The sequence below is a fragment of the Urtica dioica genome, chromosome 4 (assembly GCF_054948205.1).
Source record: "Urtica dioica subsp. dioica isolate 48M chromosome 4, U.dioica_male_clone48M_v1_H2, whole genome shotgun sequence".
In the NCBI taxonomy this organism is placed as follows: Eukaryota; Viridiplantae; Streptophyta; class Magnoliopsida; order Rosales; family Urticaceae; genus Urtica; species Urtica dioica.
The window spans coordinates 6,569,267-6,595,781 of record NC_142759.1 but is presented as its reverse complement, the minus strand read 5'-3'; the positions used below and the strand labels follow the sequence as shown (position 1 = coordinate 6,595,781).

Here is a 26,515-nt window from a genome sequence, read left to right as displayed (position 1 = left end):
ACTTAGGTTTGTTGTGTTCCTTGTACTAAGATGTAATTCTCCTGTATTTCTGGGTTTTTTACCTATTTCTTAATGGAAATCCATTTCTATTCAAAAAAAAAAAAATTATTAGTTCGGGATCTTATATGGCATGGGCATAAGTGGTCATATTTATTAGTGGCTGTTTTTTATTTTAAAGAAATTTAGCTCATGTTGTGTGACTCGAATAAACCACCTCAAACTAGTGCAGAGAGGTACTCACTAAGTAACTATTTTATTTTTAGGGCAACTTTTGCTCCATCAAATGTTAGCATTAGAAATCAAGAGAAATTTCATATGGATCTCAAATAGGTCAAAATATCAAACTTAAATCTCTTACTTTTAAAATATTTAAAATTAGACTTTTGAAAAAAAAAAAAAAAAAAAAAAGAGACTAAAAATACCCTTGTAGCCTTTGAATCCTTTCTATTTCATTGTACACTATCGTAGACCATCGTACATCATCGTATACCATCGTAATTCAAAAAATTAAAAAAAATCTCAGCCTTTGAATATCATCGTACACCATCAGACATTATATGAATTATCTCATCGTACATTATCATATCCAGCTTTCCCAAATTCAAAACACTAACTTTACGGAATTCAATCAAACTCATTCCAAATCATCCATAATTAGCCATCAAAAATCTTCATGAATTGGGTGAGTGAGAGGGAGGGAGAGTGAAAATGATAGGAAAAAAAAAAGATCGATTATTTGGTTGAAGGGTATTTTTGTTCATTTTTTAGACAAAAGTTCAATTTTAGATATTTTAGACAAAAGTTCAATTTTAGATATTTTTAAACTAGCGGGTTTAACCATGATATTTTATTAATTATTAAGCTCATTTTATGAAATTTCTCAAATCAAATGTAGGAGATATTATGATACAACTTTTGAAAGTTTGTAAAAAATTGTGTGACGGAAGATAAATTATAACCCCTTTAACAATGATGAAGGCAAATAAAATGAATAAAGATCTTTATCAATAATTATTCACAAAGCAAAAAGTACAGAGAGAACAGTCAAACATCCTCCAATAATACGTGATGAGCATTGAATATGGTAATTAGAATCATCAAATAAAGAAACGGAATGTTACATTTTCTCTCGCGCTTAATTCAGTTATCTGCTCCGTATAAGCTACGATTCTAAAGTTTTTTATTCTTTACATTGTGTGTGTATATATATATATATATATACATGTACATCTGCCAAATATTAAATATAGTGTAATAAAAATGTGAGGACAAAGACAGTGAAAACGTTTATTAATTCGAGTGCTTTGATTACGGATGAGATGCGATGAAATTTCCTTTACAATGATCCAACAGAAAAGTACACAACACACACCAGAAACATAAATATGGCAACAATCCTTCCCTTTTATCCCTCTGAAAAATGATTATATGTTACATAGACCAGTCTTCACAGCCAAAACAAAATGTAAAATATGGATCAGTACACATACATGTTACTATTCAAATGTGTTTATTATACTAATTGTTCGCTGTCTGTTGAAAGAAAAAAACAAACCTACTGAACATATATGGATCATTTTCTATAAACATGTAAAAAACACTTCAAGAGAATATATATGAAAAACAGCAGTAAAATTGTGAGTCACTCCATAGATGCTTTCTGTGTGTATTAATCTTCTTTCAAAAAGCAAAATTCAAATTTGAAATCCATATACCAGAAAGTTTCTACAGAAAAGTCTGGTGATAAAAAAAGAACATGTTAAAGACTCAATAGATTCAGATGTTAATATATACATATACATATATATATATATATATATATATATATATATATATATACATCATACTATTCAGACCTGAATGTTTGGGTTTAAATCTTGACCTTGCCGTGTTGATATATATATATATATATATATATATATATATATATATATATATATATATGTAGCAGTAATGAAAAAGCACTGAGATATTGGCACGGCTCAATCAAAATGACTTAGCACTAGAGTTGTTATAGTTACTAGTTTCATATATATTGTCGTCTGAGTGAACCAGGCCAATATCAAAGTGACTATTTCACATAACACGCACACAAGCTTTAGATATGAGGAAAGACACACTTATAGGCAAAGAGAGAGCAGAAAAGAAAGGACGCGAGAGAGATGATGTGAGAATAGAGAGAGTGTGTGAGAAATAGAATGTCTGAAGGGTTGGGATTTAAGAAGAAGGAAGAAAAAGGGTTTCTGTATATGCATTTAAAACCGCGACTACCAAAGCAGAAAGCTGGGCCATTGCATTTACACTTATTATTCTTTTTCCTCTCTCTCCCTCGCCACCAATAAATTTGGTCTCCTAACCAAAAGTGCCCTTTTAAATGCACCTCTTCAATGTTAAAAAAAAAAAAAAAAAGTCATCTCGCCAAAATCCAAAAATGCCCCTTCTAGCTTCTACGTCATGTACGTGTAGAGATTGATACGTTGATTACTATGTTAATATCAAAGATTCTCGTTACCGATCATAAATCGATGGGTTGGTTTTTATTGAAATATCGGTTACCGACAGTGGCGGATCCAGATTTGGGGAGGAGGGGGGCCAAAAAACAATTTAGCCGAAAATTAGGGCTTGGGGGGGGGGTGGGGGGGCAGGCTTCTTGAGGCTTGGCTGTGGGTCCGCCACTGGTTACCGATGAAGATATCGACAGAGATTTTATATATATTTCAAATACTACTATTGATATTACCGATACAAAATTTACGAATATCGGTTATCGACGAAGATACCGGCGGATATCTTATAAAATGATAATCTTTCAAAATAAAATTTTTAACATATATTAAGTCTATTTTTTTTCAAATGATATCAATGTTATTTATATTTGTGTTCCTACAATTTCTATTTTTTTTTCTTTATGAGGATGAGACTTGATATGAAAATATTATGTGTAATGACATGTGTATTATAAATGCTATTTGTCAATACTAATTCAATATTAAAAGTAAAAAAAAAAAAAAAAAAATTAGTAGACATATTTTGCAATAATTTAAATTTTATTTATTAAAAAAGTAAGATTCATAAAAATTGAACGAAATTTTATCGAACTTTAACTCTTCAAATCAAAAATTTGTAAAAACAAATTGGACAATTTTTTAAAACTATAAGATGTATTACAAATATCATACCAATACTTTTCAAAAAGTTAGGTATCGACATGGCTAGATACCGCCTATATTTTAACCTTGGTTAATATACAATTTGAATGAGTAAAAATATATGTGATTTGTTTCATGGTAATTTAAGCGAATTTCATGTAATTAACAATTTTATTTTATTTTTCTTTGTTTAACTTTTGGAAACCCTTACTAACTCTCTCTATTCTTCTATTTTTTTTAAGCCTTACTAATAAAACTTAGCCGCTAAGGGCCGCATCAACTCCAATAGGCTGGGTGTGACAACAAGGCTTTCACTCATTATCGCATCTCGCCTCGGGAGCAATAGAATCCTTTGTGAGACAATGAAGGTTGAGCAAGGTGACGAGTCGATTCGACTGAATTGACTCAAGTCACGTCTGTTGATCCGTGTCTAAAAAGAAACAGACGCGACTTGTCGCGCTGTTTGTAAATGCGACATATAAACATGATTTATCGCGATTAATTATGTTAGTGAATATATCAAATAGTACTTTGCAAGCATGCCCTATGGGCAGAATCGTCATGTGACAATACAAGAGTATTTGTATATATTTACGTACATATATGATTAATGTGAAAAAAAAGAGAGATGGGCAATGATGTTGATACTCACTGTGGTAGAGAACCAGGAAGAGCAATAAATAAGGGAATCTCTCTCTGTGCGATGGACAGGCCTCAACATTAATACCCCCATTTGCTTTTTCTATATCTCTGATCCCTCTCTCAATGAAACTTCATTCATATGTTGTTGCAACTTCCTAGCTAATCCAGTTCAAATTCTCTCTCTCTCTCTCTCTCTCTCTCTCTCTCTCTCTCTCTCTCTCTCTCTCTCTCTCTCTCTCTCTCTCTCTCTTGTTTTGGCCACAAGGCGACATCTTCACACCCCTAAAACGTTGCCTATATTGACTTTGGTGCAAACATAACCACCGTATGGGGTGAAACATTTTACTTTGCCCATTGCCAACAGTTTTAGTGATTCTCTCAATCAAGATAGCAATGCCAACACTCTCTCACTACTATGCTTATGCTTTTGACCACTCAGTACTATATATAGTCTATATGTTAGGCAAAGAGTACAGTGAAAAAAATTCATTTACATGTCTAGATGTAACGTATGTACATATATATATATATATATATATATATATATATATATATGAGACTTTCAAAGAATACACAAACATTTTGGTCGTAGTTATTAAATAAAGAATCTCAGACACATTTTATTATATAAACGAGCTCAATTAACTTCAACAGTGAATACTATTGGTTTTATAGTTATTCATCATACAAACCGAACTATATATTTACACATTGGACCAAAAGTCAACAGAAGCAATACGTAGTAATACCAACCAAAAACAGTAGCTATAACGAGTAAGTCTATAGTACAACATTGCGCTGTAATTAACGTTTACACGTACATATCCACTTTCATATTATATAAAATTACCAAGGAATAAAAAAAGGAGAGAAATGAAGAGATGATGTAAAATTTTGACAATAGTATAAGACCAAGAATACTTTGAGAAATTTCATAAAGCGTACTTCAAATGAGTCAAAATATCAAGGTTAGTAGATCCCTTACTTTCAAATTATCTAAAATTAAATTTTTAACTGAAAACCGGACAAAAATACATTTTCAGTCTATTTTTTTCATTTTCTATATTATGTATAATTCTTATCGTACACCATCGTAAGCCATCGTACACCATCAATATCGTAAACTTGTATGATTTTCATCGTATACCATCGTACAATGTCGTATTCCATCGTAATTTTTCCTAAATTCAAAATCTTAACTTTAACGAATTCGATACAAATCATCTATAAGCAATAGAACACGAAATAAATAAGAAATTCATATATTTTCGGCATTTTAAGGGGACGAGCTGAAATCCACCCGAGAACATCAAATTCGTCGGAAAACTTCATGAAATTGGATGATGGAGAGAGAGGGAGAGTGAAAATGAGAGGAAAAAAAAAAAAGAATATTTATTTGGTCTCAAGGGTATTTTGTTTATTTTGAGACAAAAAATCACTTTTAGATATTTAATTTTTTTTTTTTATATTTTAACAAAGGTATATAGTTTATGGTAGGGCCTTATTCGGTCAGTTTGTTAGAGGCAAAACCTACTAAGATCGAGTGAAATTTGGTCAGAGCCACTACCACACAACGACTTGGTACTGAAACTCTTCAATTAAAATTGAACAGTCTAAAAAGTTGAGATTTTTCTCTTCTTTCTCAACTATATGTCTAAATTTGAACAAGTTATTATTTCTTTATACATGTAGAAAGCACATTTATTGGTTACCATGATGGCTGTTGAAGAAATATTATTGCGCTCTGTATCTTTTTGATTTTTCGCTTAACTCACGTAATATCTGTGACTGAGATCAGCGATATAGAAAGGATACAATTCAGCAACTTGACTTGTTAGGTCAAATTTCATTATGAGGTCATGAACTTATACAGTCAAAAGGTGAACTTTGTACATTTCTGCGATTAAATGGGATAGTACATTTTTTTTAAAATTACATTTCTGAGATATATCATTTTCATTCCACCAATGTATACAATTCCATCTTGTTGAGTTCTTAGGGTGTGAGTTTAAATTCCACCGATGTATAAAAAAAATGGAATTATGTTTGAATGGTAGATATATTTGATGTTTAGGGAGGGTAAAAGAAGGGGTGTGCTTGGAACAGTTTGGTTTGGCTATGATCATTCTCAAAAAAGGAAATTAAATAAATTTTGGATTTTAGATTTTTAGACCAATAATTTGACTAAATTAGTCATGAATGTAAATTTATCCAAATAGACGGGCTCTTTCAACTAGTATCAAGTTCAAACTATTTGTCATTAACCGGTTTAATAAAATAAAAATAAAAAGTACATTCCCTTTCGGAGTCTTCATATTTCAAAGAAAGCGACGACATCGAAGATTGAAAGTCCAATTTTTTTTTGGAAAGAGAGCGCGACGGTTGAAATTTGGGAGAGAAAGAGCGTTTTCGCCAACCATTTATGTTTACATGTGAGTCGCTATTTAAGATAGTGCCCTTTGATTAATTCTAGAACCTTTAAAGCCGAAATTGATCCAATTTTTATTTTTATTATATATATATATATATATATATATAAGCCTTCAATCTATATATATATATATATATATTCTCAATCTCAAGTTCTCAACAACAGTTTTTATTCAAAACACAACTTCTTTCTCACGCTTCTATGTTGTTGGCACAATTACAGTAAAATATTTTCATTGATATTCTACGTAGTTTCCCATATTTTTTATCTCATTTGTAAATCAATTAGTGTGCGCATAGATATATATATATATATATATATATATATATATATATATATATATGTGTGTGTGTGTGTGTGTGTGTGTGTGTATAGAACAGATGAGTGTGTGTGGGCCTCTATTCTTTGCCCTTCCTATTCGTCTTTAATATGCCTGGACCTGGAGAGACTTGTCAGTAACGTCCACAATTTGAATTTATTTCTCTACAGGTAATGAGATTCAATGAAAAGAGAATTATTATTTATTTTCTCTTCTGTTTGTACTTTTTATGTGTAATTAATTTCTCTCCACCGTTTATATTCGCTGTTCAGTTCTCTATCTCTTAAACATATTTAATTTTCGTGCAGTACTTTAATCAATCACTTTTTTAGCTTTTTATATTATATAATAATAAATTGTACTTCGGTTTTCTTTTTTCTTTTTTTGAATAAATTAACCATGTACTTTTTTCTTTCAACATTTTGATTATCGATCATCATGAAACTGAATAATCCAACTAATAACAATCAGCAAAGAATTTTCAATGAGAAAATTATAAATAATGACATGAAGGAGGTGTTTTGATTAAGTTTCTCAAGCGAGAAAGCAGAGAACATTATTCAGGTTATATACATGAGAGTTTTCTCACACTTACACACATGAAACACATTACACACACACAGATATATATTTATATATATATATATATGGAACGTGATTGTAAAAGATGTCTATTTATCTGCCAAAGGGTCAATCAAATCAACAATGTATATGAGCCCATGCATTATGAAAAGTTATATTAAATTAGGGTATGATCTGTACTTCAATGCCCATACATTTCCATCTCAAGATTCAGAATTTCAGTTTTAGTTTTTATTTCTGTGTCACTTGTCCCTCAATACACGCTCTCGGAAGGGATCGATTGTTCCATAGTACTATTTTGCAAACGCAATAATATTTTGGTTATGTAGTATAGTACATTCTTTTACAGATAATATATAATTTCGAAAATTAAACAATAATTCATAAATTACTCGCCTTCATCGTTCTTATTCTTTGCCTTCCATGTCCATTGTGTTGTCCTTAGATATGTTGGTCTTCTCTGATTTATTTCTTTCTCTCATTCTACTAATCTTCGATTCTATTGTGCATTTGGATTTCTTCCAGAGAGACTAATCCAGAAAATGTGAAGAAGTTCAGCAACTTCTCCAAGATGGAGGTAATTTTACAATAATTGCACCAACTCGTTGACAATCAATCAAATCAAATATTTGGAGATGAGAAACTTCTTTGTACAATTGTACCTTCAACCTCGACCTTGAATTTGAACTTAAGAGGCGTTCCAAATCTCCTTCGCCGATAAGTCTCGATGTAGATATCGTCATGAGATTACTGACGGTGTGGCCACAATATACGAGTTCATTATATTTTCTCTTCTCTTAGCCCACTTTGAGTTCCTCCAACTTCACTTCGAGATCATGAGAAGGAAATTTAACTATCAAAGTGTCAAGCTTCATAACTTTGATCTTCGAGTGGACCTCTCGGTCTTGGTGCAAATGACACTATAAGATTGTCTGAAATTTCGTGTAGACCATATCCGTCAGTTAATCGTGTATAGGAATTCTTTCCTTGTGGTGTTATTTGCACTGCCACGAATCCGTTGTGGGATCACTTGCATTCAGATTTCGCCAAGTCGTGCGAAAATTGAAAACTAAACAAGAAATCGTGAATATCTTTGTGCATACGAGAGAAGATAAGAAAAATTCGAATAACCGAGTACTTAATTAAAACACTAACTTTCCGAGGGGCTGACTAAGCGACATGATCGTTCTCCGGATGGTACATCCATACACTAACTTTGTCCTACTAGCTACCTTTCACCGAGCATTTGATACAAATATATTTACATCTTAAATTATAAGCTACAGAAAGATCTAGCTGAAGCAAGACAGAGGAAAAAAAAAAGGTAATGTTTTTTTTTTTCTGATCAGATGAGAATGTACATGGAAAAAGAGAAGATTACAACCGGCCTGATCTATGCTATATAATTTATTTACACACAGAGCAATACATCTTAGTAACTGTACATATTGAAATTCTTTCGCTGTTTAATAATCTTTGAAGGCTTTCTTCTACTCGAGTTTTACCAATGAAATTCAATGACATCAGGCTAGACGCAGATGGCATACAAATCAAAACCCAGGTACACCAAACACGTCAATCGCAGATAAAGCACCGGCCTTTGGCTAGAGCTCACGAGTCGATTTGCGAAGCTGCTCTAATTTGTCTTTCCACATAGCTGTAGCGAAATCAACCCCCGAAAGAAAACACATTACACAATCTGATCCAAGCTCGTAACATGATATAGGTGAGTGCAAACTAAATCACCTGCGTCTTTGTATCTTTCTTCTTTGACAGCCAAGCCAATATTCTTAACCAAACTTAGTTCCTGGGACAGAAAATCAGGACCCTCTGTGGCACTACACGATACATAGTACCCGTACCATAGGTAAGCAGAGAAAGAGTAGAAAAGACAGCTCTCAAAGGAAATCATCAATACCTGTCTAGTATTACATCATACGTAGCTTTTGTATCACGAATTCTACCCACCCCGTAAGTGATTCTAATGGCATCCATCAGAACAATTTGTTTATTCACATATATCGGAGCCTACACAAAGCAGACCATGGTTAGAATAAGATTCATATTTTTCTTTTTTTCTTTTCTTGTAAGACATTGAATTATCAGTGGTCTTAACACACGTTGCATCTATTTGCCACATTTATGGCATCGGAGGGACGTGCATCGACAAAAAGAATTTCTTTTTCCCCTGGCTGCAGAGTAAAAAATTTGATATTATATGACAAGGGAATTGACAAGAAGCTTTAATTTTGAAGAACATTATAATATAATGTTCAAGAAAAACCCTTCTTCTACCTTGCTAAAATATAATCTGGCGACGTAAGTATTTACCACTCTTTCTGTAATTTGAACCATACTAACCTGAAATAGAACTCAAAGGAATAAGGCCAAGCAAAATTTCACTATCTCTGCCGAAATGTTTTTCTAACTCTGGTCACATACAACTAGGAAGAATAAAAATGATAAAGTTGAAAAGAGAAGCCCAGACATGATTGAAAAGAACCCAGATGAGACATAATTAAATTCACTTTAGCTCTTGGAAAGTTTTTTCAAGCGCCATTCTTAACGTTTTTTTCTAAAAAAAATTGAGTACTTGAAGTCGACGAGGAGCTTTTCCAAGATTTAAACTGAACTTTTCCATATATATATATATATATATATATATATATATATATATATATATATATATATATATATATATTTACAAGTTCAAATAATCATTTTATTACGTTTTTTTAACTCTGCAATGCATTAGAAACTAACCAACGAAAAAAATAGACATGAAAGAAAAATAGTTCATACTTGATAACCAAGCTTTTCCACAATATTTATCAGGAGCTGAAACTGGTCCGGCGAATCCTGCAACCAGAAGTTCAAATCGTGGGATAATAGGAACATCTCTACTATCAGATAGAACAAAAAGATATCAAATTCAACACCTTAAATTCCAAATCATATGAAAAATAGTTTAAGCCGCACTAAAATCACCTCGTTTTCATCTCCCCAATGAGCATCTATTAGTTTCTCTACAGCAATCTCACCTGCAAAGATAGCAAATACTTCAAACACTGTGACCATGGAATTCTACAATAACGACCAAAGATTTATTTTTTCTTCTCCGTGAATAAGAGATAGGATCTCACACTTTGTATTCAGAAGAAGAAAAACTACGCTATGATGATTTAACTACGTGGTTCTTTAGCTTTACCAATTATGTAAAAAGAAAGCATGAGCTTTCTATTTCTTCTAAAGAGAGAATATTGAGAACGTACCTACAACAATTGGAAGCAAGAAGTCACCATCACAAGAAATCTTGAGAAAAATGGTTGGATTTTGAAACCTCTGAAGAAAAGCTTGACCAACGAAATTGACATCGCCTCTGGACTGAAACTCATTTCTCTGGAAAGGAAACGGTAACGATTTCCCTCCTCTCAAATCTTCACGAAACCCTCGCCTTCTCATCCGATAGTGCGATACAGTTTCTGCACTTAGCAAAACCAAACCAGAACAACAAAAAAACTTCAGAAACTGAGAGAGAAAGAACGAGTTCGCTGGAGAGAGAGAGAGAGAAGGCCAAGACCTGAGAGAAGCAAAGAAGCTTCGAGATAGTCGTTGCTTCTGCTATTGGCCTCGCTACCTCTGTTGTCACGATCACGGCCGCCATTGCCGGATCTGCCGCGAGAAGAGTCGCAACGAACTACGGCGGAGTTTACGAGGCGGAGATGGAGGCGAAACCGCCTCGGCGGCGATCGGACCAGGAAACAGCACCGGATCGAAGAGTGGTCGGAGAACGAGCCGAGGGAGAGATTGGTTTGGTCGGAGAGTTTTCCGGCGCCGGAGACTGTACGGACGATTGATTGGGTTCCGAGTCCGAGCATTGTCACTACTGTGATCTAACTTTTTGTTGAGAGAGAGACGAAATGAAAGAGAGAAGTGAAGATGGAGACTTTTGCGAGACGGGGAAAGGGAAAGACGGTTACTTGTTGTTTGTTGAGAAGGAGAGAAAGTTGCTTTCAGTTTTATGAGATTAAAATAATTTTTTTAGATTAGAGGAGATATGAGATGAACAAAAGAATTGTTTCTAATTTTGTTTCTCATGTGACTCGTGTCATATTTGACGGGGATTTTTTTTTCTATCTATATTCTATCCCTCAACTCGCAACTGAATTTCATTTTGATTGTTACGTTCCTAGTAGCTAATTTTTTTTCTTCCCTTTATTGACTCAAGCATATGAATCTGATCCTATGTAGATAATTATCTAATAATGAAAAAAAATCAAATTAAGATAAGAGATACATCATAATGATAGTATGAGAGAACTGCATATAATTTAGAATTATATTCTTAATATTTATATAATTTGAGCTGAAATTTTAATTAAGAGTAGTCATCGAGCTATTAATTTTTCATTTTAAAACTAAATTATATTTTGTAAATAAAAAACATATATCATCAAGAGTTTCAATCACTGAAATCACAAGTTGAAAAAAAATATTGAGTAAAAAAAATTGAGAGAGTTAAGTTTATTTGAACTTTTTTCGTTAATTTTTTTTGTCTTATTATATAATAATTAAGAAAATTATTTAAACTAAGTGAAGAGATATATGAATATTACGAGAGACTTAGGTATGAATTGAGTCATATTTTTAATATTTATATCATCAAATTATAATTTTAATTAAAATAACCATTTCATACCTTTTCTTCACAATAAAAAAAAATTAAGTCGAAGTACCTACACTTGCCTGGGAGATATTGTGCGTCCCTAAGCAATGATCGAAATACCGTTATCCGAAGGTAAGTCAGAGGAATATCGTGAAATTCAAAAAAAGAAAAAGAAAAAAATTTACCGTTGAGAATATCGCTACCGTCGAAGAATACCGTCAAATACCGTATTTACCTAAAAAAATATAGTGAATAAATATATTTTTTTAAATTCATACTGTACTTCGTGCTCAGGAATGAAAATTTGGCTGCGCCATTAATGCCAACCAGGTTTCATATGAAATTTGACATAGTAGATTAGGCCATTTATCTTACAAGAGATTAGAATCTTTGTAAAATGTGTTACATTTTCGTTCTTTGAATAAAACTCAACCTTGTTGCATTTGTCCGCTATATAACGAAGACTCTCTTTTCTTGCTCACAATAATATGAGTGATTACTTGTTAAATATTATATATTGTGATGTTTGGGGTCCGTTTCATGTTCTTCATGTAGAGGATATAGATATTTTTTACAAAAAATTGGCTAGATAAGCCTTAAAAACAGTGGCAATTGAGTTTTAGCCAACGTTTGGTTAATTTTTGTAAATGGCCATTGCGCGTACATGGCAGGAAATTAACTGCTTTTTTGTTACTAAATTGCCCTTATTAATTGACGTGACTTATTAGTTATTCAGCAGTTTTTTATTTTTAAAAATAAATAAAATAGGGAAGTAGTTATTCAGCCCTTATTAATTGACGTGATTATTAACTGAATAAATAGTAGTTATTCTAATCCCGATTTTTTTGGATTTGGTTTGAGAAAAATGTGCGAGAAGTTATTGAGACTTACTTTCTATAATTCTGGCGGGATAATTTTAGTCCATATCTTATTAGCAGTTATAGAGTTTATTTGATTCATAATGAGCGAAAATATTTCATTCAATCTGGTGGCAATTTATTTTTGAATTTAGTATACCATGATGCTATAAACAGCACTGTAAACGTCCAGTTTTTGTATTATCAATATTTCACGATAATGGTAATTTTCACGTTATCTGTTGTTAATTGATTTGTCAGCTTATTTACAATACAAATAACCTGTAAATGAATTTTGTTTTATTGTCCATTAACATGACTAGTTTCACAGCTTATTGTCTGTTAATTGATTTTGACAGCTTATTGTCTGTTAATTGATTTTGACAGCTTATTGTCTGTTAATTGATTTCTGATGTTAATTGATTTCCTCTCTGGGTCCACACGGTCTTCCCCCTGAAAAAAAAAAAAAAGAAAGTAAAATCATTCACTCTCCAATATTTCCTTCGGCTTGAATCGGTTCAACCAAACCTTTCATACTCTTTCCAAATGCCTCACCCTAAGGGAAAAAGAAAAAAAAAAACAGAGACACTGATCAGACTTTGTTGAAGTAAACCACAGTTAGCGATTCATTATTTACCTGCTTCCATCCCATGCCTTCCAAAAGTTTTCTGGCGTAACTTCCGGCCCCGAACGACATGTCCAAAGCCTGAGCCGCGGCTTCCTCCGATCGGAGACCACTTTCACTGTCACCGTCTTGTCCCGGAGCAACGCTGAAAGCGCCGTGCAAGGCTCTCCTCTCGGCCGCTCTGTCCCTGTACGTCTGGCTTTTATTCTGCGCACTCAGATTCAAAGAGAAAAAAACAAAAAAAATGAATGTCAATATTGTGCAAATGAATTTGCAAGAGCGAACCGGTTGTGTCCAAAACACCTTTTCCCTCGCGACGGCCGACCTCTGCCTCCTGCTTTTGCATCGGTTGGGGATTTCGTGTTGCCATTCACGTTTGTATCAGAGAAGATTACGTTTATCTTCGGTATTAATTACAGAGCGTTAAATGGCCTCAATAAATGAGGTAGTTATTAGCCTTAATATTTAATTAATTAATATATTTTGTAGGCTTTTTGGGCGGGATCGGTTTATATAGAGAAACTGCTGCAGTGAGGACATTATGGTACATTTGTGTGTGTAAATAAATTGGGCTGGCCATTTACCCGAAATTAACAAAATGTTGGCCATATCCAAAACTCCATATTTATAGGAGGCTATTTAGCTATATTACCCTATTTTTTATTCTTGTTCATACCATTGTGCCTAAGTTCATAGTCATGATTGAAAACCAATTGTGTACAAATAAACAATTAATAATCACTTGCTTTGGGGCTTACCAAAAAAACAAAAAAATAATAAAGAAAAAAAAAAAGGTTAAACCGTGTTCTGTGGTTACCGGTATCCAAGTCGTTGGACGTTGGAAAGAGAAAAGGCACGTTTGATGTATTAAAACCTAAGTACCTATATGTCCTTTTTTTCAAGAAATTGTAGTGTTTAAATGATTTATTTATAACTTGTGTTTAAATCTCAATGAAACTATTTGTAAACTATATATAGAAAAAATAATAAATAAATAGTTGTAAAATTAACATTTAGAAATGCTAAGAAAACCAATATCAGAAGAATACAGGATTCCTGCACATGTTTTGTGATAAATAAGAATTCTCACCATCTACATTGAAAAATAACTTTCAGATACATTTGGATGCGTTTCTTGATTATGATTTTGAGCTTAAAACTTATCTTTGTATACTTTAATTTACATGTAGGAAAACGAAAGGGGATATATACCACCTTTGTTTTTTGCTTGCCATTTTGGCAACAACAAGAATATGGGCTTTCAGATAATGTGGGTAGTTTAATAGATTTTTGCATTAGTAATGCAGATTAATAGATGTCTCACTCAAGCAATCTTAAAACAATGAGAAAAATCGGCTATTCATTTCCCATTTACTGAATTTTTCTGGACACTGGCGATCGAATGTGCAATATTTTATTATGTTGTTGAAATCGTCGAAAATATCAGGAAAAAACAAAAATCAAACAGTAATTGACGCGTTGATTCGACTGACTATGTCAACGCAGACTTTTCAAATGGACTAAAAAAGTTCTGACGCATTGCATTCGACTATATTTATATATTAATTCAAAATTAATTAAAGTTAATTGCATAAAAAAATTATCATAAATGAGCAAGAAAAAGAGTGAGTTTTTTTTTTTTTTTTGGTAATCAGAAGAAAAAGAGTGAGATCACCTTGCCAATTACTCACTTCGTTGTTCTACGCGTTCAATGAATTTTGAGTATTTACTATTTAGCCCTGCTGAAGCAAGATTGCTTACGTGTCCTAGCTATGACGTACATAGGTTTTACTTAATTATTGATAGATTTCATTTTACCGTAATCTTAATGAAGCAGCGTGACATTCAAGGCGTTCTTGTTTCTCAAGTTGTGGCATCGATACAGTCAGAGAAAGAAGCAACCACTAAATTGCGGTTTACACGAAAGGATTTATTATTTTTTTATAACGAGGACTTCAATACACCGCTTGGAAAAAGCACAAAACCAAACAAAAGTTTTGAAGGACCTGAAAAGTGGATCTTAATTCTAATCTAACACTAAATGCGAGTATTAATTACAACACACACAGACACAGTGGTCTCTTTTCCCTTTTTTTCTTTCTGCCATAGACGTTGAGCACAATTATTTATCCACAGACATATGTCAGGCCTATGGCAAATACTAACCGCCGAGACTCTTCTTCAGCAATCAAAACTTGGACAATTTCATATGGCAATGGCCGGTCTTTCCCTATATTATCGATGGGTTCGCGATCATCGTCGGCCTGGAACCAGCTTCAGCATTTTGATCAGCTCGTATGTCCGAGTTTCATGACCGGATAACAGGCACAACCCGAGCGGGGTTAACCCATCCTGAAACATTAAGTAATAGCAAGATAAATAAATAATCTAATACCTGCCCATTTTAAATAACACCCCTAAAACTGAAATTTGGCTTGTTCCCTTATCTTGGAACATCATTATAAGGAAAACGAGCTCTTGTTATTAAAAATGAAAAAAATAAATTATTAAGGGCAATGATAACCCGTGTTACCTTGTTTTTTATGGTCTTATCGGCTCCTTTGATCAACAAAAGTTTGACAATGTCTAATCTTCGTGCTTGAACAGCGAGATGTAATGGTGTCCAGCCATCCTGGTATACGGTATATAATGTCAATGGAACAAAAAAATATCGGAAAAAGAATAAGAAAGAAAAAAAGAGGACTCGACCAAACTTACATTATCCTGAAGATTTATATCAACATTATACAAGAGGAGAATTTTAATTGCTTGACTGGAAGCTGCACGGACAGCGTAATGCATCAAGGTCGCTCCGTCCTGTTTTCATTAAACAGAATATTATACAGATATTTAAATATATATATATATATATATATATATAAACGGAATCTAAATAGTGATAAAACACGATGCAAACTATTTATATGCTCTCCACGGCGGCGATTGGTTTTTTTTAAAAGAACTAGAGAAAATATTTGTTCCTTTGTTCTTGTGAGCTAAAAATAAAATCGGATTAAAATCAAACAATTGCATAACCAAGAATTAAAGAGTACAAAAAGCTTAATGGCCAACTACTAGAACCATTCATTTCTGTTGGTTTTACTACGTGAAAAAACGCTTAATCCATCAAACTTAACACTACAGCGAACCAGATTTTACTCACTTTGTCGCGAACAAATGGATTTGCTGACTCCCTCAAAAGATAGTTCATAACAGCTTGCTTCTTGCCAAGAATTGCTTTGTGCATAGCAGTCCAACCATCCTGGAAAATCATGGGCAGTAACTTTGGAACAGTTCTGCAAAAAACTGAACAGACAATCCATGTCGAGCCAGACACTGTATCTATGTACCTTATCTTGGGCATTAACATCAGTATCATGCTTTAACAATGTATCGAGAAGGTAAAACGCTCCCGACGCAGCAAGACTATGAAGAGGCACCCATTTTTCCTGCAGAGAAAGAAGGAAAAAAATATCAACTTTTTGGGAACTTTAAGAAGCACGCAAAAAGTTCAGGCTAACGCCTACAACTTTTGAATCATGTAGCATAAGTGAGAACAATCGATATTCTCAAGTGCCGAAATTGTGAAATTGGTGAATCTTACAGAGGTAGCAACTTCGAGGTCGGGTGTTCGTTTATTGAGAAGAGCTTTCTCTTCCTTCGAGAACAATTTCCGGCGTCCTGTTCATTGGTTATAGAAACATAATTCAGGATTTAAATACGGCTCAATAAACTATATCAAGAAAGAAAGTACACAGGATTATTCGCAGCTAGGTCTAGTCCAATCTGGCATAGAAATGCTCTCAAGAGAGACCAAAATTACACAACAGCGAGGAATCATATCAAATCATAGCTTATAAATTTGCACGTATCTCCAATTTCGTGAACCAATCATCGCATTCACACTAATTAATACACAGCCTATAGCACAATCAAGAAACAAGCACAAAAACAACATGGAAATATTTACGACATAAATTGAACATACCTTCAGAGTTCTTATCACTATCAGAGGGATCATAATCCCCAGAATTGAAGAACTCAGTGACATTGTCCAAATTCTTGCCATAAACAGCCCACCTCGGATTCCTCGCACTCGCTCTCTCAGCCAATCCACCGTCCTTTCCTCCTACCTCTCTCTCTCCCAAGCCGACATTTCCTCCTCCGAAGCTCGCCGGATTATCGAGCACGACAGGATTGAGCTGAGCCAGCTTCGCATCGCGGAACGCCACGTAGTCATCCATATTCACATTCCTCACGGGAGCCAAGCCCTGGCGTCTCTTCTCGACTCTGCACCCGAACTCCATCTCCTGAGCGATCTTTCGCCTGTCCTTCTTCGTCACGTTTATCTCCGCCTGAGCTTCCCGCCATTTCTCCGGCACCAGATTCTCCTCTGCCGCTGCCGGAGCGGCCCGAGAGGCTCGGCCCTCGCTTCCGCCGCTGTTTCCGGCGGATTCGAGGAGGAAAGGATCTTCGAAGGCGTTGTCGTCGAACACGACGCAGTCTCCGATGACGAAATCGTCGTCCTCGTCGTCGAGAGGAGAGAGCGAGGAATCGAGAGAGGCTGAGAGAGTCACTGTAGGAATGAATTTGGAGTGGTATCCGAGGTGAGAGAAGGAAGAAGAAGGGATGGTGAGAGAAAGAGGAGTGGTGGTTGGGAAGAGAGAGAAAGAGGAGTGAGGGTTTAGAAGGAGAGTCGAAGGAAACACCATTGTTGTATCTGTGTGTTAGGATTTAGAGAGAGAGAGAGAGATTTTCTCGCGCCAAGAGAAGAGAAGAGAAGGCAAAGCTTTCCGGGCTCAGCTTATCGGAACAAGTATTGGGCTTGGGCTTGGGCTTGGCCCCCCTTTTGAGAAAATGACGACTTTGAACATGAAGATTACCAAAGGGGAAATGGCCGGATCTACTACTCATTTCATTTCAGTAGTTTGGACCAAAATATAGAGTTTCTTGTTTTGGACACTTTTAGTAGTTGCTTAAGTGAGCAAGTACGAGAGAGAAAGAGGAGTGAGGGTTTAGAAGGAGAGTCGAAGGAAACACCATTGTTGTATCTGTGTGTTAGGATTTAGAGACAGAGAGAGATTTTCTCGCGCCAAGAGAAGAGAAGAGAAGGCAAAGCTTTCCGGGCTCAGCTTATCGGAACAAGTATTGGGCTTGGGCTTGGGCTTGGCCCCCCTTTTGAGAAAATGACGACTTTGAACATGAAGATTACCAAAGGGGAAATGGCCGGATCTACTACTCATTTCATTTCAGTAGTTTGGACCAAAATATAGAGTTTCTTGTTTTGGACACTTTTAGTAGTTGCTTAAGTGAGCAAGTACGAGAGAGAAAGAGGAGTGAGGGTTTAGAAGGAGAGTCGAAGGAAACACCATTGTTGTATCTGTGTGTTAGGATTTAGAGAGAGAGAGAGATTTTCTCGCGCCAAGAGAAGAGAAGAGAAGGCAAAGCTTTCCGGGCTCAGCTTATCGGAACAAGTATTGGGCTTGGGCTTGGGCTTGGCCCCCCTTTTGAGAAAATGACGACTTTGAACATGAAGATTACCAAAGGGGAAATGGCCGGATCTACTACTCATTTCAGTAGTTTGGACCAAAATATAGAGTTTCTTGTTTTGGACACTTTTAGTAGTTGCTTAAGTGAGAAAGTACGAGAGAGAAAGAGGAGTGAGGGTTTAGAAGGAGAGTCGAAGGAAACACCATTGTTGTATCTGTGTGTTAGGATTGAGAGAGAGAGAGAGATTTTCTCGCGCCAAGAGAAGAGAAGAGAAGGCAAAGCTTTCCGGGCTCAGCTTATCGGAACAAGTATTGGGCTTGGGCTTGGGCTTGGCTCCCCTTTTGAGAAAATGACGACTTTGAACATGAAGATTACCAAAGGGGAAATGGCCGGATCTACTACTCATTTCAGTAGTTTGGACCAAAATATAGAGTTTCTTGTTTTGGACACTTTTAGTAGTTGCTTAAGTGAGCAAGTACATATTTGCCATTTTTCTTCATTCTTCACATTATCTTCTTCTTCTTCTCTCCTCACCCGCGCGACATTGGAGAGCAAACAGAGCAAGGGAAAAAAAATTTCCAGACCACATCATCCAAGCTCTCTTCCCGGCCGGCCACCCAAAATCATCACCGCCACCTTTCCTCGCCTTCCTTCTTCTTTTCCTATTCCCGCGCGCCACCACCGAGTCTCCTCCATCGCGCGACTCACAGCCACCGATCCTCCACCGCGCGCGTCGACCGAGAGAAGGGAGAACGCTGATGCCGCCGAGGCCCAGCTTGGACGCGCACCTCGACCACTCCGATCATCTTCTCCTTGCTTAGCTCTCTCGCGTGGATCGCTGCCAAGGAACGAGCCCAGGCGCGCGACCACCGAGTCTCCTCGAGCGCTCGATCGCCGTGAAGTGTGCGCCACCGCGAGCTAGGAGAAACGCCGGGAGGGAGAGAGAGCTTGTGGAGGAGGCTGGATTTCAGGAACATAGAGAGGTGATGAGATTTCTTCAGATTGGAATACATGTTGATTAGGGTTAGGTTTTGATTTGGGGGTTTTGATTGTGAACGTGTTTTGATGATTTTAGTTGAAGATTTGAATTGCCTTCGGTGATGATTCTTCTGGTTATGGGTCTGTTCTTGGTTTTGGACGAGTGTTGTTTTGGATTGAGTCTTGGCCGTGAACTTGGTTTGCTTGTGTGTTTTTGGCTGTGAGCTAAGGTTGGCCGTGAGCTTGGTTTGCTTGTTTTTTGCCGTGTTTTACGTTTTGGCCGTGTGGTTCTTTTGGCTGGGAATTCTGAAATGTGTTGTTGTTGTTGTTGTTGTTTAGTGTCTTGTGATAGAAAATCTGAGCCTCGGGAGTTCTTTGTGTTTTAGTTGATGAATCGCTCAGTTTGATTTGATGATTGATTTGGAAAATGGATTTGGGAGTTGATATTTTAATCGAGATTTGATATTTCGTTCGGGCTCGGGTTTCTGTTAGTTATATTTTTGTATGGGACGTATGAGATTTCAACTATTGTCATTTATGTTTAGGAATTAAAGACGTAAAAAAGACATAAATTACTGAAATTGTAACATATAATTAGTCATTCATCCATTATTGAAATACACTCCAAGTTTCAAAAAGACATATAATTAGTCATTAAACTATAATAACTTAAATTAGTTCCAAAAACACATACAACTATAATAATTCATCCATTCCTCTCGGACAAAGGAACTGGACTGTTACATGTAGTCCGATTGTGACCAACTTCTCCACATCGCGAACACTTCCTAAGAATAGGCTATTCCCCTTGATAATGTATCCGTCTCTTCTTCGGTCTACCGACGGCACGTGATCTGTGTGTCGGAGGCTTGTCTCTCATTTATACAAAAAATATGTTCACTCTCATACCTGAATAAGAAAATTCAAAAATCAGAATAACTTTAGATTGATATGTATAATTGTAATAAAAACTGTCATAAATTGTAAACTTATAAGTCTACAGTTAACAACAATTGTAGATATCGACGTCCAGAGTTGTAGTAACTGTAGACTTATAATATCTACAATGAGACTATTTGTATATATGTATATCTACAATTACACCAATTGTAGATATACATGTCTACAATTCTTGTAATTGTAGACATATAGGTCTACACTTTCAACAGTTGTAGACTAATAAGTCTACAATAGCTGAAGGTGTAGACCTATATGTCTACAATTACAAGAATTGTAGACATGTATATCTACAATTACAATAACGACGTATGACGGGGACAGTCTACAATTTCAGAGATTGTAGACATGTATATCTACAATTCAAGAACGCGAAAAAAACTCAAATGTCCAAAAACATGAAGAACAACACACAAACAAACCCAGCAACAAACAACACAGAGACGGCGGGTAATGGCACCAACAAACCCAGAACGACACAAACTCGAGAAGGATTCTCCGATTGGTTGAAATCGCTGAAGCTCTTGGTTCGAGATCGGTCGCCGGATCACCGCCGGATCGCCGGATCGCCGCCATGAACAGCGTCGTGATTTAGAAACAAAGCCATGTGCTGAATCTCAACAATGTTCATCCTCATGTGCTCACGCGCTCGAGCTCGTCGGTGGTGAGCGAGGACGACCAACATAAAAAGGTAAGCTTTTTTTGTATGTCAAAATGAACGAGAGAGAAAAACAGAGGAGAGAGAGAGCTGTGAGAGGTGAGAGCTTTTTTGGCTTTATGAGCAAGTTTTGGATTAAAATGAACAAAATTAAAAATTAAAGGGCAAAGAGGGTAACAAAGATTTATCTCTCCTCAGATTGGTAGTATAATTGTCAAAAAACATGTACCACAACATTTTGGTCCAAACTTTCCAAATCACTACTAGTTGTGGCTATTTCCGGTAAAGTATGGCCTTTTTTAATATTCCAAAAATATTCATTTTTTCTTATTTTTTGTTTTAATTTAAACCATAAATTCTTTGAAATGTTGTTTTTTCAATTAAACAAATCTAAAAAGATTTTTTATAAAAAAAAAAATCAAAAAATATTTAAAAAATATTTAAAAAATTACAGAAAAAGAACATGTAAAGGTCGTAAAAGTGTATCGTTCCTAAAATAGAGAATTAGTACCATTATTACAATAAATTATATAGCTCATGTATCTTGTCTTAGTTTATATTTTCAATTAAGGCTAGAATTTTAATTTTTAATGTTGGGGTTTTTTTTTTCTTTTGTATTTTAAACATCTATGAGAATTTTTTTTAAAACAAATAAAGAACCAAATCATTCGAAATATGAGTGAAGGTGATAATTTTGTAATATATATATATTGGTTATGTTTGACTCAGCTTATTAAGCTTGATTTTAATTTTTTTCTAAAAGTTAAATCATATTTAAGTGTTTGATAAAATTAATTTTTCTAAAAGCTAAAAAGTGTTTTTGAATATTTTAACTAAAAAATTAAAAACTACAATTTGTAGCTTTTATACGTCGTTATAGTTTTTGATTTGTAGTTTGTCTCTTTAACTTTTTTTTCTCTTACACTAACTTTTACTTCTAATTATCTTTATATGCTTTTATCAAATAATTTTTTTGACATCACCAAAATTTATAATTTATTTTGTACATAGACACCCACTTTGATTTCTTTTTTTAATGTACCAAAAAATATCTTATTATTATTATTAATTATATTTTATATAAATAATTATTACTTATAAATATTAATATATATTTTACCAAACACTAAATCAGCTTTTGTTAACAGCTACAACTATTTTACAATAGTTTACCAAACACTTATCTGTTTTTTAAAACTACCGTTTTTTCGTACTATTCTAAAATCACTTTTTTTTAAAGCGAAGCCATGCCAAACACAGCCATTAGCCGGTATATTTGAAATTCCGATCTTCAAAATCAATATTTATGTCTTTTTTTAACAACTATGTTGAAGAAATAATTACTGTAGCACCGACATTGATATAGACATTGTATTACTCGTGGATTTGCCTAATACTTGTATCACTTTTTTTTATATCTATATGATATATAGACAGGAAACGCAGGATGTAAGAGCATATAGAAAAAAAAAACATATCTACTACACAGGATGTAAAGAGCATATCTATATGATATAGAGCCCTATTTATTATATGTAAGAAATGATTTTCGTCAGCGATATGCACAACCAGTCATGACATGACTTCGTTAATAAGCATGAGTGATGTCCAGCAGAAAAAAAGCTAAACTCTTTCTACGCGAAGAAAAAAAAACACACAATCCAGTCTATTACTACAAGCAAGCATGCGAAAAAAAATAAAATAAATAAAATAAAAAAGACAGATTACAAGATAATCATGGATTACAAAACTAACAGTATCTGATTTTTTTTTTTTTCAAACTCAAAAAACAGAGAACAACATTTAAATCATTCATTCAATCCTGGTGTATATAGCAATAAGCTTTGTTCTCAGGTAAAGCTGTTTAGAACCTTCCTTACCGTCCATAAGGCGACCTGGAACGATCCCTCCTTGATCTTCCACCATAAGGAGAACGTGAACGCCTCGGAGAATAATCCCTTTCCCGGCCCCCACGATACGGTGACGACCGCCTCGGAGATCTGCGATATCCATAGTCATCGCGGCTCGAGCCTCCTCCACGGTATCTACCACCGCGATCTTGATCCCGATCTCGATCTCGATCCCCGCGATGACCTTCTAACCAATGCAAATGATAGATTTTGTAAGTCAAAACGCAGAAGAAAATATATATACACATATATGTATGTCCAAAACTTGCCATATTCTCTCGTGTTTTTCAAGCCCAGATAGTGACCAGGTGTTGGAGTCCTTGCTCGCTTCCTCCGAGACTGGAAAAAGAAAACAGCAAAACTCAAACCTTGAAGTTTAATTCAACCCAGCTTCGAAGCTTACAAACCAAACAAAACATATTTAGTCAGCAATTGCAAAATCAAACATTAGATTATAACAGATTTAAGCAATTTACAAAGGTGAGAGGCCAATGAAGAGCTTTAAAACATGAATATTACTAATGCCTATGCAGTGAATGAATATCTATGATGAGATACCATAAAAAGGCTGATTAGAAAGTTGTTGATAATGTCCGTTGATTAGTTGAGAGAGTTGAAAGTGAATGCTGAGGTTGTATAGTTGTTGGGCAATATAGTTGTGCTATGTTTAGTTGATCACACGCATTTGAAAAGCTGTTTATGCTTTGCCAATGATCATGCTGTTTCACTAAAGTTGGTCATGGATGAACTCATCATCTTTGATTGCTGCCAAACATAGCTGACGCAATGTGTTCTGAATATAGCCAGAAAACCTTATAGTTAAGAAGAAACAAGAAAAAAAAAAGGCTACTCGATATTCATGTTACTGAGCCAAGTACCAATGACTGTGAAAGCAAATTACCCGCTCTACAGTTATGTATCGGCCTTCTAAGACTGATTGGTTGAGATGCTTAATGCAGCGATCGGCACCTTCAAGATTGTCCATTGTAACGAACGCAAAGCCACGGGAGACACGTGTACGAGGCTCCACCACAAGAAAACATGAAGCCACCTAGCATAGAATAAAGAAGCCTCAGAAATGATGAGGGGAAAAAGGGAAAATTACAAGAATTGTGTTTTTAAAGTGCAACATTTCCAATATAGTGGCTGTTTTAAATCTATTCATAAATAGTGTTTTTAACAACTGTAAAAAGTTATTTTGAGATTATTTTCCTTATTAATGAAACAGTAAAGAGTAAATAGAGCCCACAACAGTAACCAAATTTTTAGAAAAATATATATAAACAAAAAGAAAAATGATTGTTTACAACTTGAAAAGCACTATCACGCGTAATTTCCAAGATAAAAAATGGTGGTTCATATGACCCCTTTTTCTTGGGACTATGGTGAAACTAACCTTTCCCTCTTTTGAGAAGTGGTCTTCAAGATCCCTTTCGGTGACTCTCGTTGATAGGCCAGTTACATAAAGTGTATTGCCCTCATTTACAGCTTCAACTCTGCAACACAAAAGTAAAATCCGTAAGGCTGTCTAAATCACCAAAAATCCATGCACGCCCACAAAGCATTGGTTGACTAAGATTGCTGAGGAAGCCTAGATAGGTACGTCAAAATGTTGGCACTAACCTGTTTGGGCTTCTTGATCTTGATCTGCGACCAGTAGCAAAAAAAAAAAAAGTTTTCATCAAGACATGGATTAAAGTGGGCATCAGATCCAAAGGTTGACCAAGTTTACTTCACAATCCAAACAGTTAAGCATTCAAAAAAGTATGCATAAAGTTCTGAAACCAACCTGCCTCGGCTTCTGGACTGAGACCTAGCTCTTGGCCTTGACCAGGATCGAGATCTTGACCTAGACTTAGGCCTTGACCAAGATCCAGACCTAGACCTGGACCTAGATCTGGATCGGGACCTCGACCTGGACTGAGCTCTCCATGGTGAAGGAGACTGTGAACTCCTGTTTTATCAAAAAACGTACAGAGCAACACGTAATCAGTGAAAACCAACAAGATAACCATTCCATACACTTATAAATCAAGTAAAAAGAAAATTGAGAAAGATTAAAGAGGCAGAGAATATGTTGAATATTTCATAATTGAGAGGATACTGTGAAAGGAACAAAACATCTAATAAATTCCAATCATAACCTATAGTTGAAATCCTGTTTCTACATTAAGTGACTCACTAGCAAAAAATAAACTACTAATAAGCACAGGGAAAATATACGAGATATTTTAAAATATGGAGTATTTGGGCTTGGTACATCTTTTTAAAATGGTAAAGAATGATATTAAGCAGGCATGAAAGATTATACCAAATAATCTTTAAGAACATGCTTACTCTTCCATCTAACTTATCAATGCTATATTCATATTCAACCAAATCATAAAATCCACACTCAAATCCCCTGCGGAGTCTAAATCATCAATAAGAAAAGCAGAAAAAAAAACTCATATTTATCTTTAAGAACACTAAATTCTCAAATCCATTTTAGTATTCACTAGGAAAAACATCGAAAGAAAATCTCAAAACTTTCTAGCTTTTCATTTCTCTATCGGAGGGCAGTAGATACATCATGATCTAGGAACGGAAAAGCTAGACGAAGCTCAAAATACACTACATATACCAAATGAGAAACAACTATAAACTAATTAGCCCTATGAATTCTCAACACACACACAAAAATTAAAGTAAATTTTCATATACGAGGTTCAAAGCTTACCTTTTGCGAGGAGAATCAGCCTGCAAATAAAAAAATTATTTCTAATCAGGTCAAACGAAACCCTAATATAAACATATGGAAAAACTTATAGAAAGAGACGAGTCTAAGAGGGAAAAGCTTACCATTTTTCTCCGGACACAAATGCGAAGAGAAGAAGTGAGTCGAAAAATTAGGGTTTCGGGATTGAAAAGAGTGTTTCAGAACTTAGAAATAAAAAAATGGCTTCACGCAATTTTCCTTTTCGTTGATGCAAGGATCTCGTTTTAACTGTTGTCTTGTCTGTGACGGAATATCCAAAATACGTCATGTCGTTCAAATGGAATATTTTACAAATGCATCACATATTCTTTAACCTCCGTTTACTTGAGACATCTTTTAAAATAAATCTTCTAACTTCTTAATTCTAATATTAGTTTTATTGCAATAAAGAAATATGTGTTTAATATTCTGAAGAAAAAAATATACATATGTTGACATAATGTATAAAATGTTGCTTCGAATTTACAATTTACAAAAAATGAATATTTAAAAA

The 26,515-nt window shown here is 34.8% G+C and overlaps 4 protein-coding genes across 8 annotated transcripts; all 4 read right to left on the bottom strand.

The window, feature by feature from the left end:
• Nucleotides 1–8,258: 8,258 nt before the first annotated feature.
• LOC149399792 (Wound-responsive family protein) lies at nucleotides 8,259–11,248 on the bottom strand. 3 transcript variants are annotated; one of them, XM_089613841.1, is made up of 9 exons: nucleotides 10,704–11,244; nucleotides 10,396–10,605; nucleotides 10,112–10,164; nucleotides 9,926–9,982; nucleotides 9,419–9,484; nucleotides 9,244–9,315; nucleotides 9,042–9,151; nucleotides 8,870–8,961; nucleotides 8,260–8,780 (listed from the first exon to the last, which is right to left on the bottom strand). In XM_089613841.1, exons 1-9 carry the CDS (start codon nucleotides 10,999–11,001, stop codon nucleotides 8,728–8,730), a joined length of 1,011 nt encoding a protein of 336 aa, XP_089469967.1. In that variant the 5' UTR covers nucleotides 11,002–11,244; the 3' UTR covers nucleotides 8,260–8,727. The 3 variants fall into 3 exon arrangements, with proteins under 3 accessions (XP_089469968.1, XP_089469970.1, XP_089469967.1); XM_089613842.1 differs by lacking the exon at nucleotides 9,244–9,315 and having other exon boundaries at nucleotides 8,259–8,780; nucleotides 10,704–11,246; XM_089613844.1 differs by lacking the exons at nucleotides 9,244–9,315; nucleotides 9,419–9,484 and having other exon boundaries at nucleotides 8,259–8,780; nucleotides 10,704–11,248.
• A 1,882-nt stretch (nucleotides 11,249–13,130) lies between these two features.
• Nucleotides 13,131–15,148, bottom strand: LOC149399791 (uncharacterized). Its single transcript, XM_089610348.1, has 3 exons — nucleotides 15,090–15,148; nucleotides 13,284–13,605; nucleotides 13,131–13,202 (listed from the first exon to the last, which is right to left on the bottom strand). Exons 1-3 carry the CDS (start codon nucleotides 15,146–15,148, stop codon nucleotides 13,131–13,133), a joined length of 453 nt encoding a protein of 150 aa, XP_089466474.1.
• Nucleotides 15,149–15,161: 13 nt separating this feature from the next.
• On the bottom strand, nucleotides 15,162–18,044 carry AKRP (ankyrin repeat protein). Its single transcript, XM_089610754.1, has 7 exons — nucleotides 17,260–18,044; nucleotides 16,876–16,952; nucleotides 16,622–16,720; nucleotides 16,435–16,533; nucleotides 15,990–16,088; nucleotides 15,805–15,903; nucleotides 15,162–15,623 (listed from the first exon to the last, which is right to left on the bottom strand). Exons 1-7 carry the CDS (start codon nucleotides 17,981–17,983, stop codon nucleotides 15,525–15,527), a joined length of 1,296 nt encoding a protein of 431 aa, XP_089466880.1. The 5' UTR covers nucleotides 17,984–18,044; the 3' UTR covers nucleotides 15,162–15,524.
• Nucleotides 18,045–22,849: 4,805 nt separating this feature from the next.
• On the bottom strand, nucleotides 22,850–26,251 carry LOC149399789 (RNA-binding (RRM/RBD/RNP motifs) family protein). Of its 3 annotated transcripts, none has more exons than XM_089613543.1 (8): nucleotides 26,106–26,250; nucleotides 25,984–26,003; nucleotides 25,054–25,218; nucleotides 24,888–24,911; nucleotides 24,661–24,760; nucleotides 24,166–24,315; nucleotides 23,534–23,603; nucleotides 22,850–23,451 (listed from the first exon to the last, which is right to left on the bottom strand). In XM_089613543.1, exons 1-8 carry the CDS (start codon nucleotides 26,106–26,108, stop codon nucleotides 23,231–23,233), a joined length of 753 nt encoding a protein of 250 aa, XP_089469669.1. In that variant the 5' UTR covers nucleotides 26,109–26,250; the 3' UTR covers nucleotides 22,850–23,230. The 3 variants fall into 3 exon arrangements, with proteins under 3 accessions (XP_089469669.1, XP_089469670.1, XP_089469671.1); XM_089613544.1 differs by having other exon boundaries at nucleotides 22,850–23,448; XM_089613545.1 differs by lacking the exons at nucleotides 22,850–23,451; nucleotides 23,534–23,603 and adding an exon at nucleotides 23,840–24,057 and having other exon boundaries at nucleotides 26,106–26,251.
• Nucleotides 26,252–26,515: the final 264 nt, after the last annotated feature.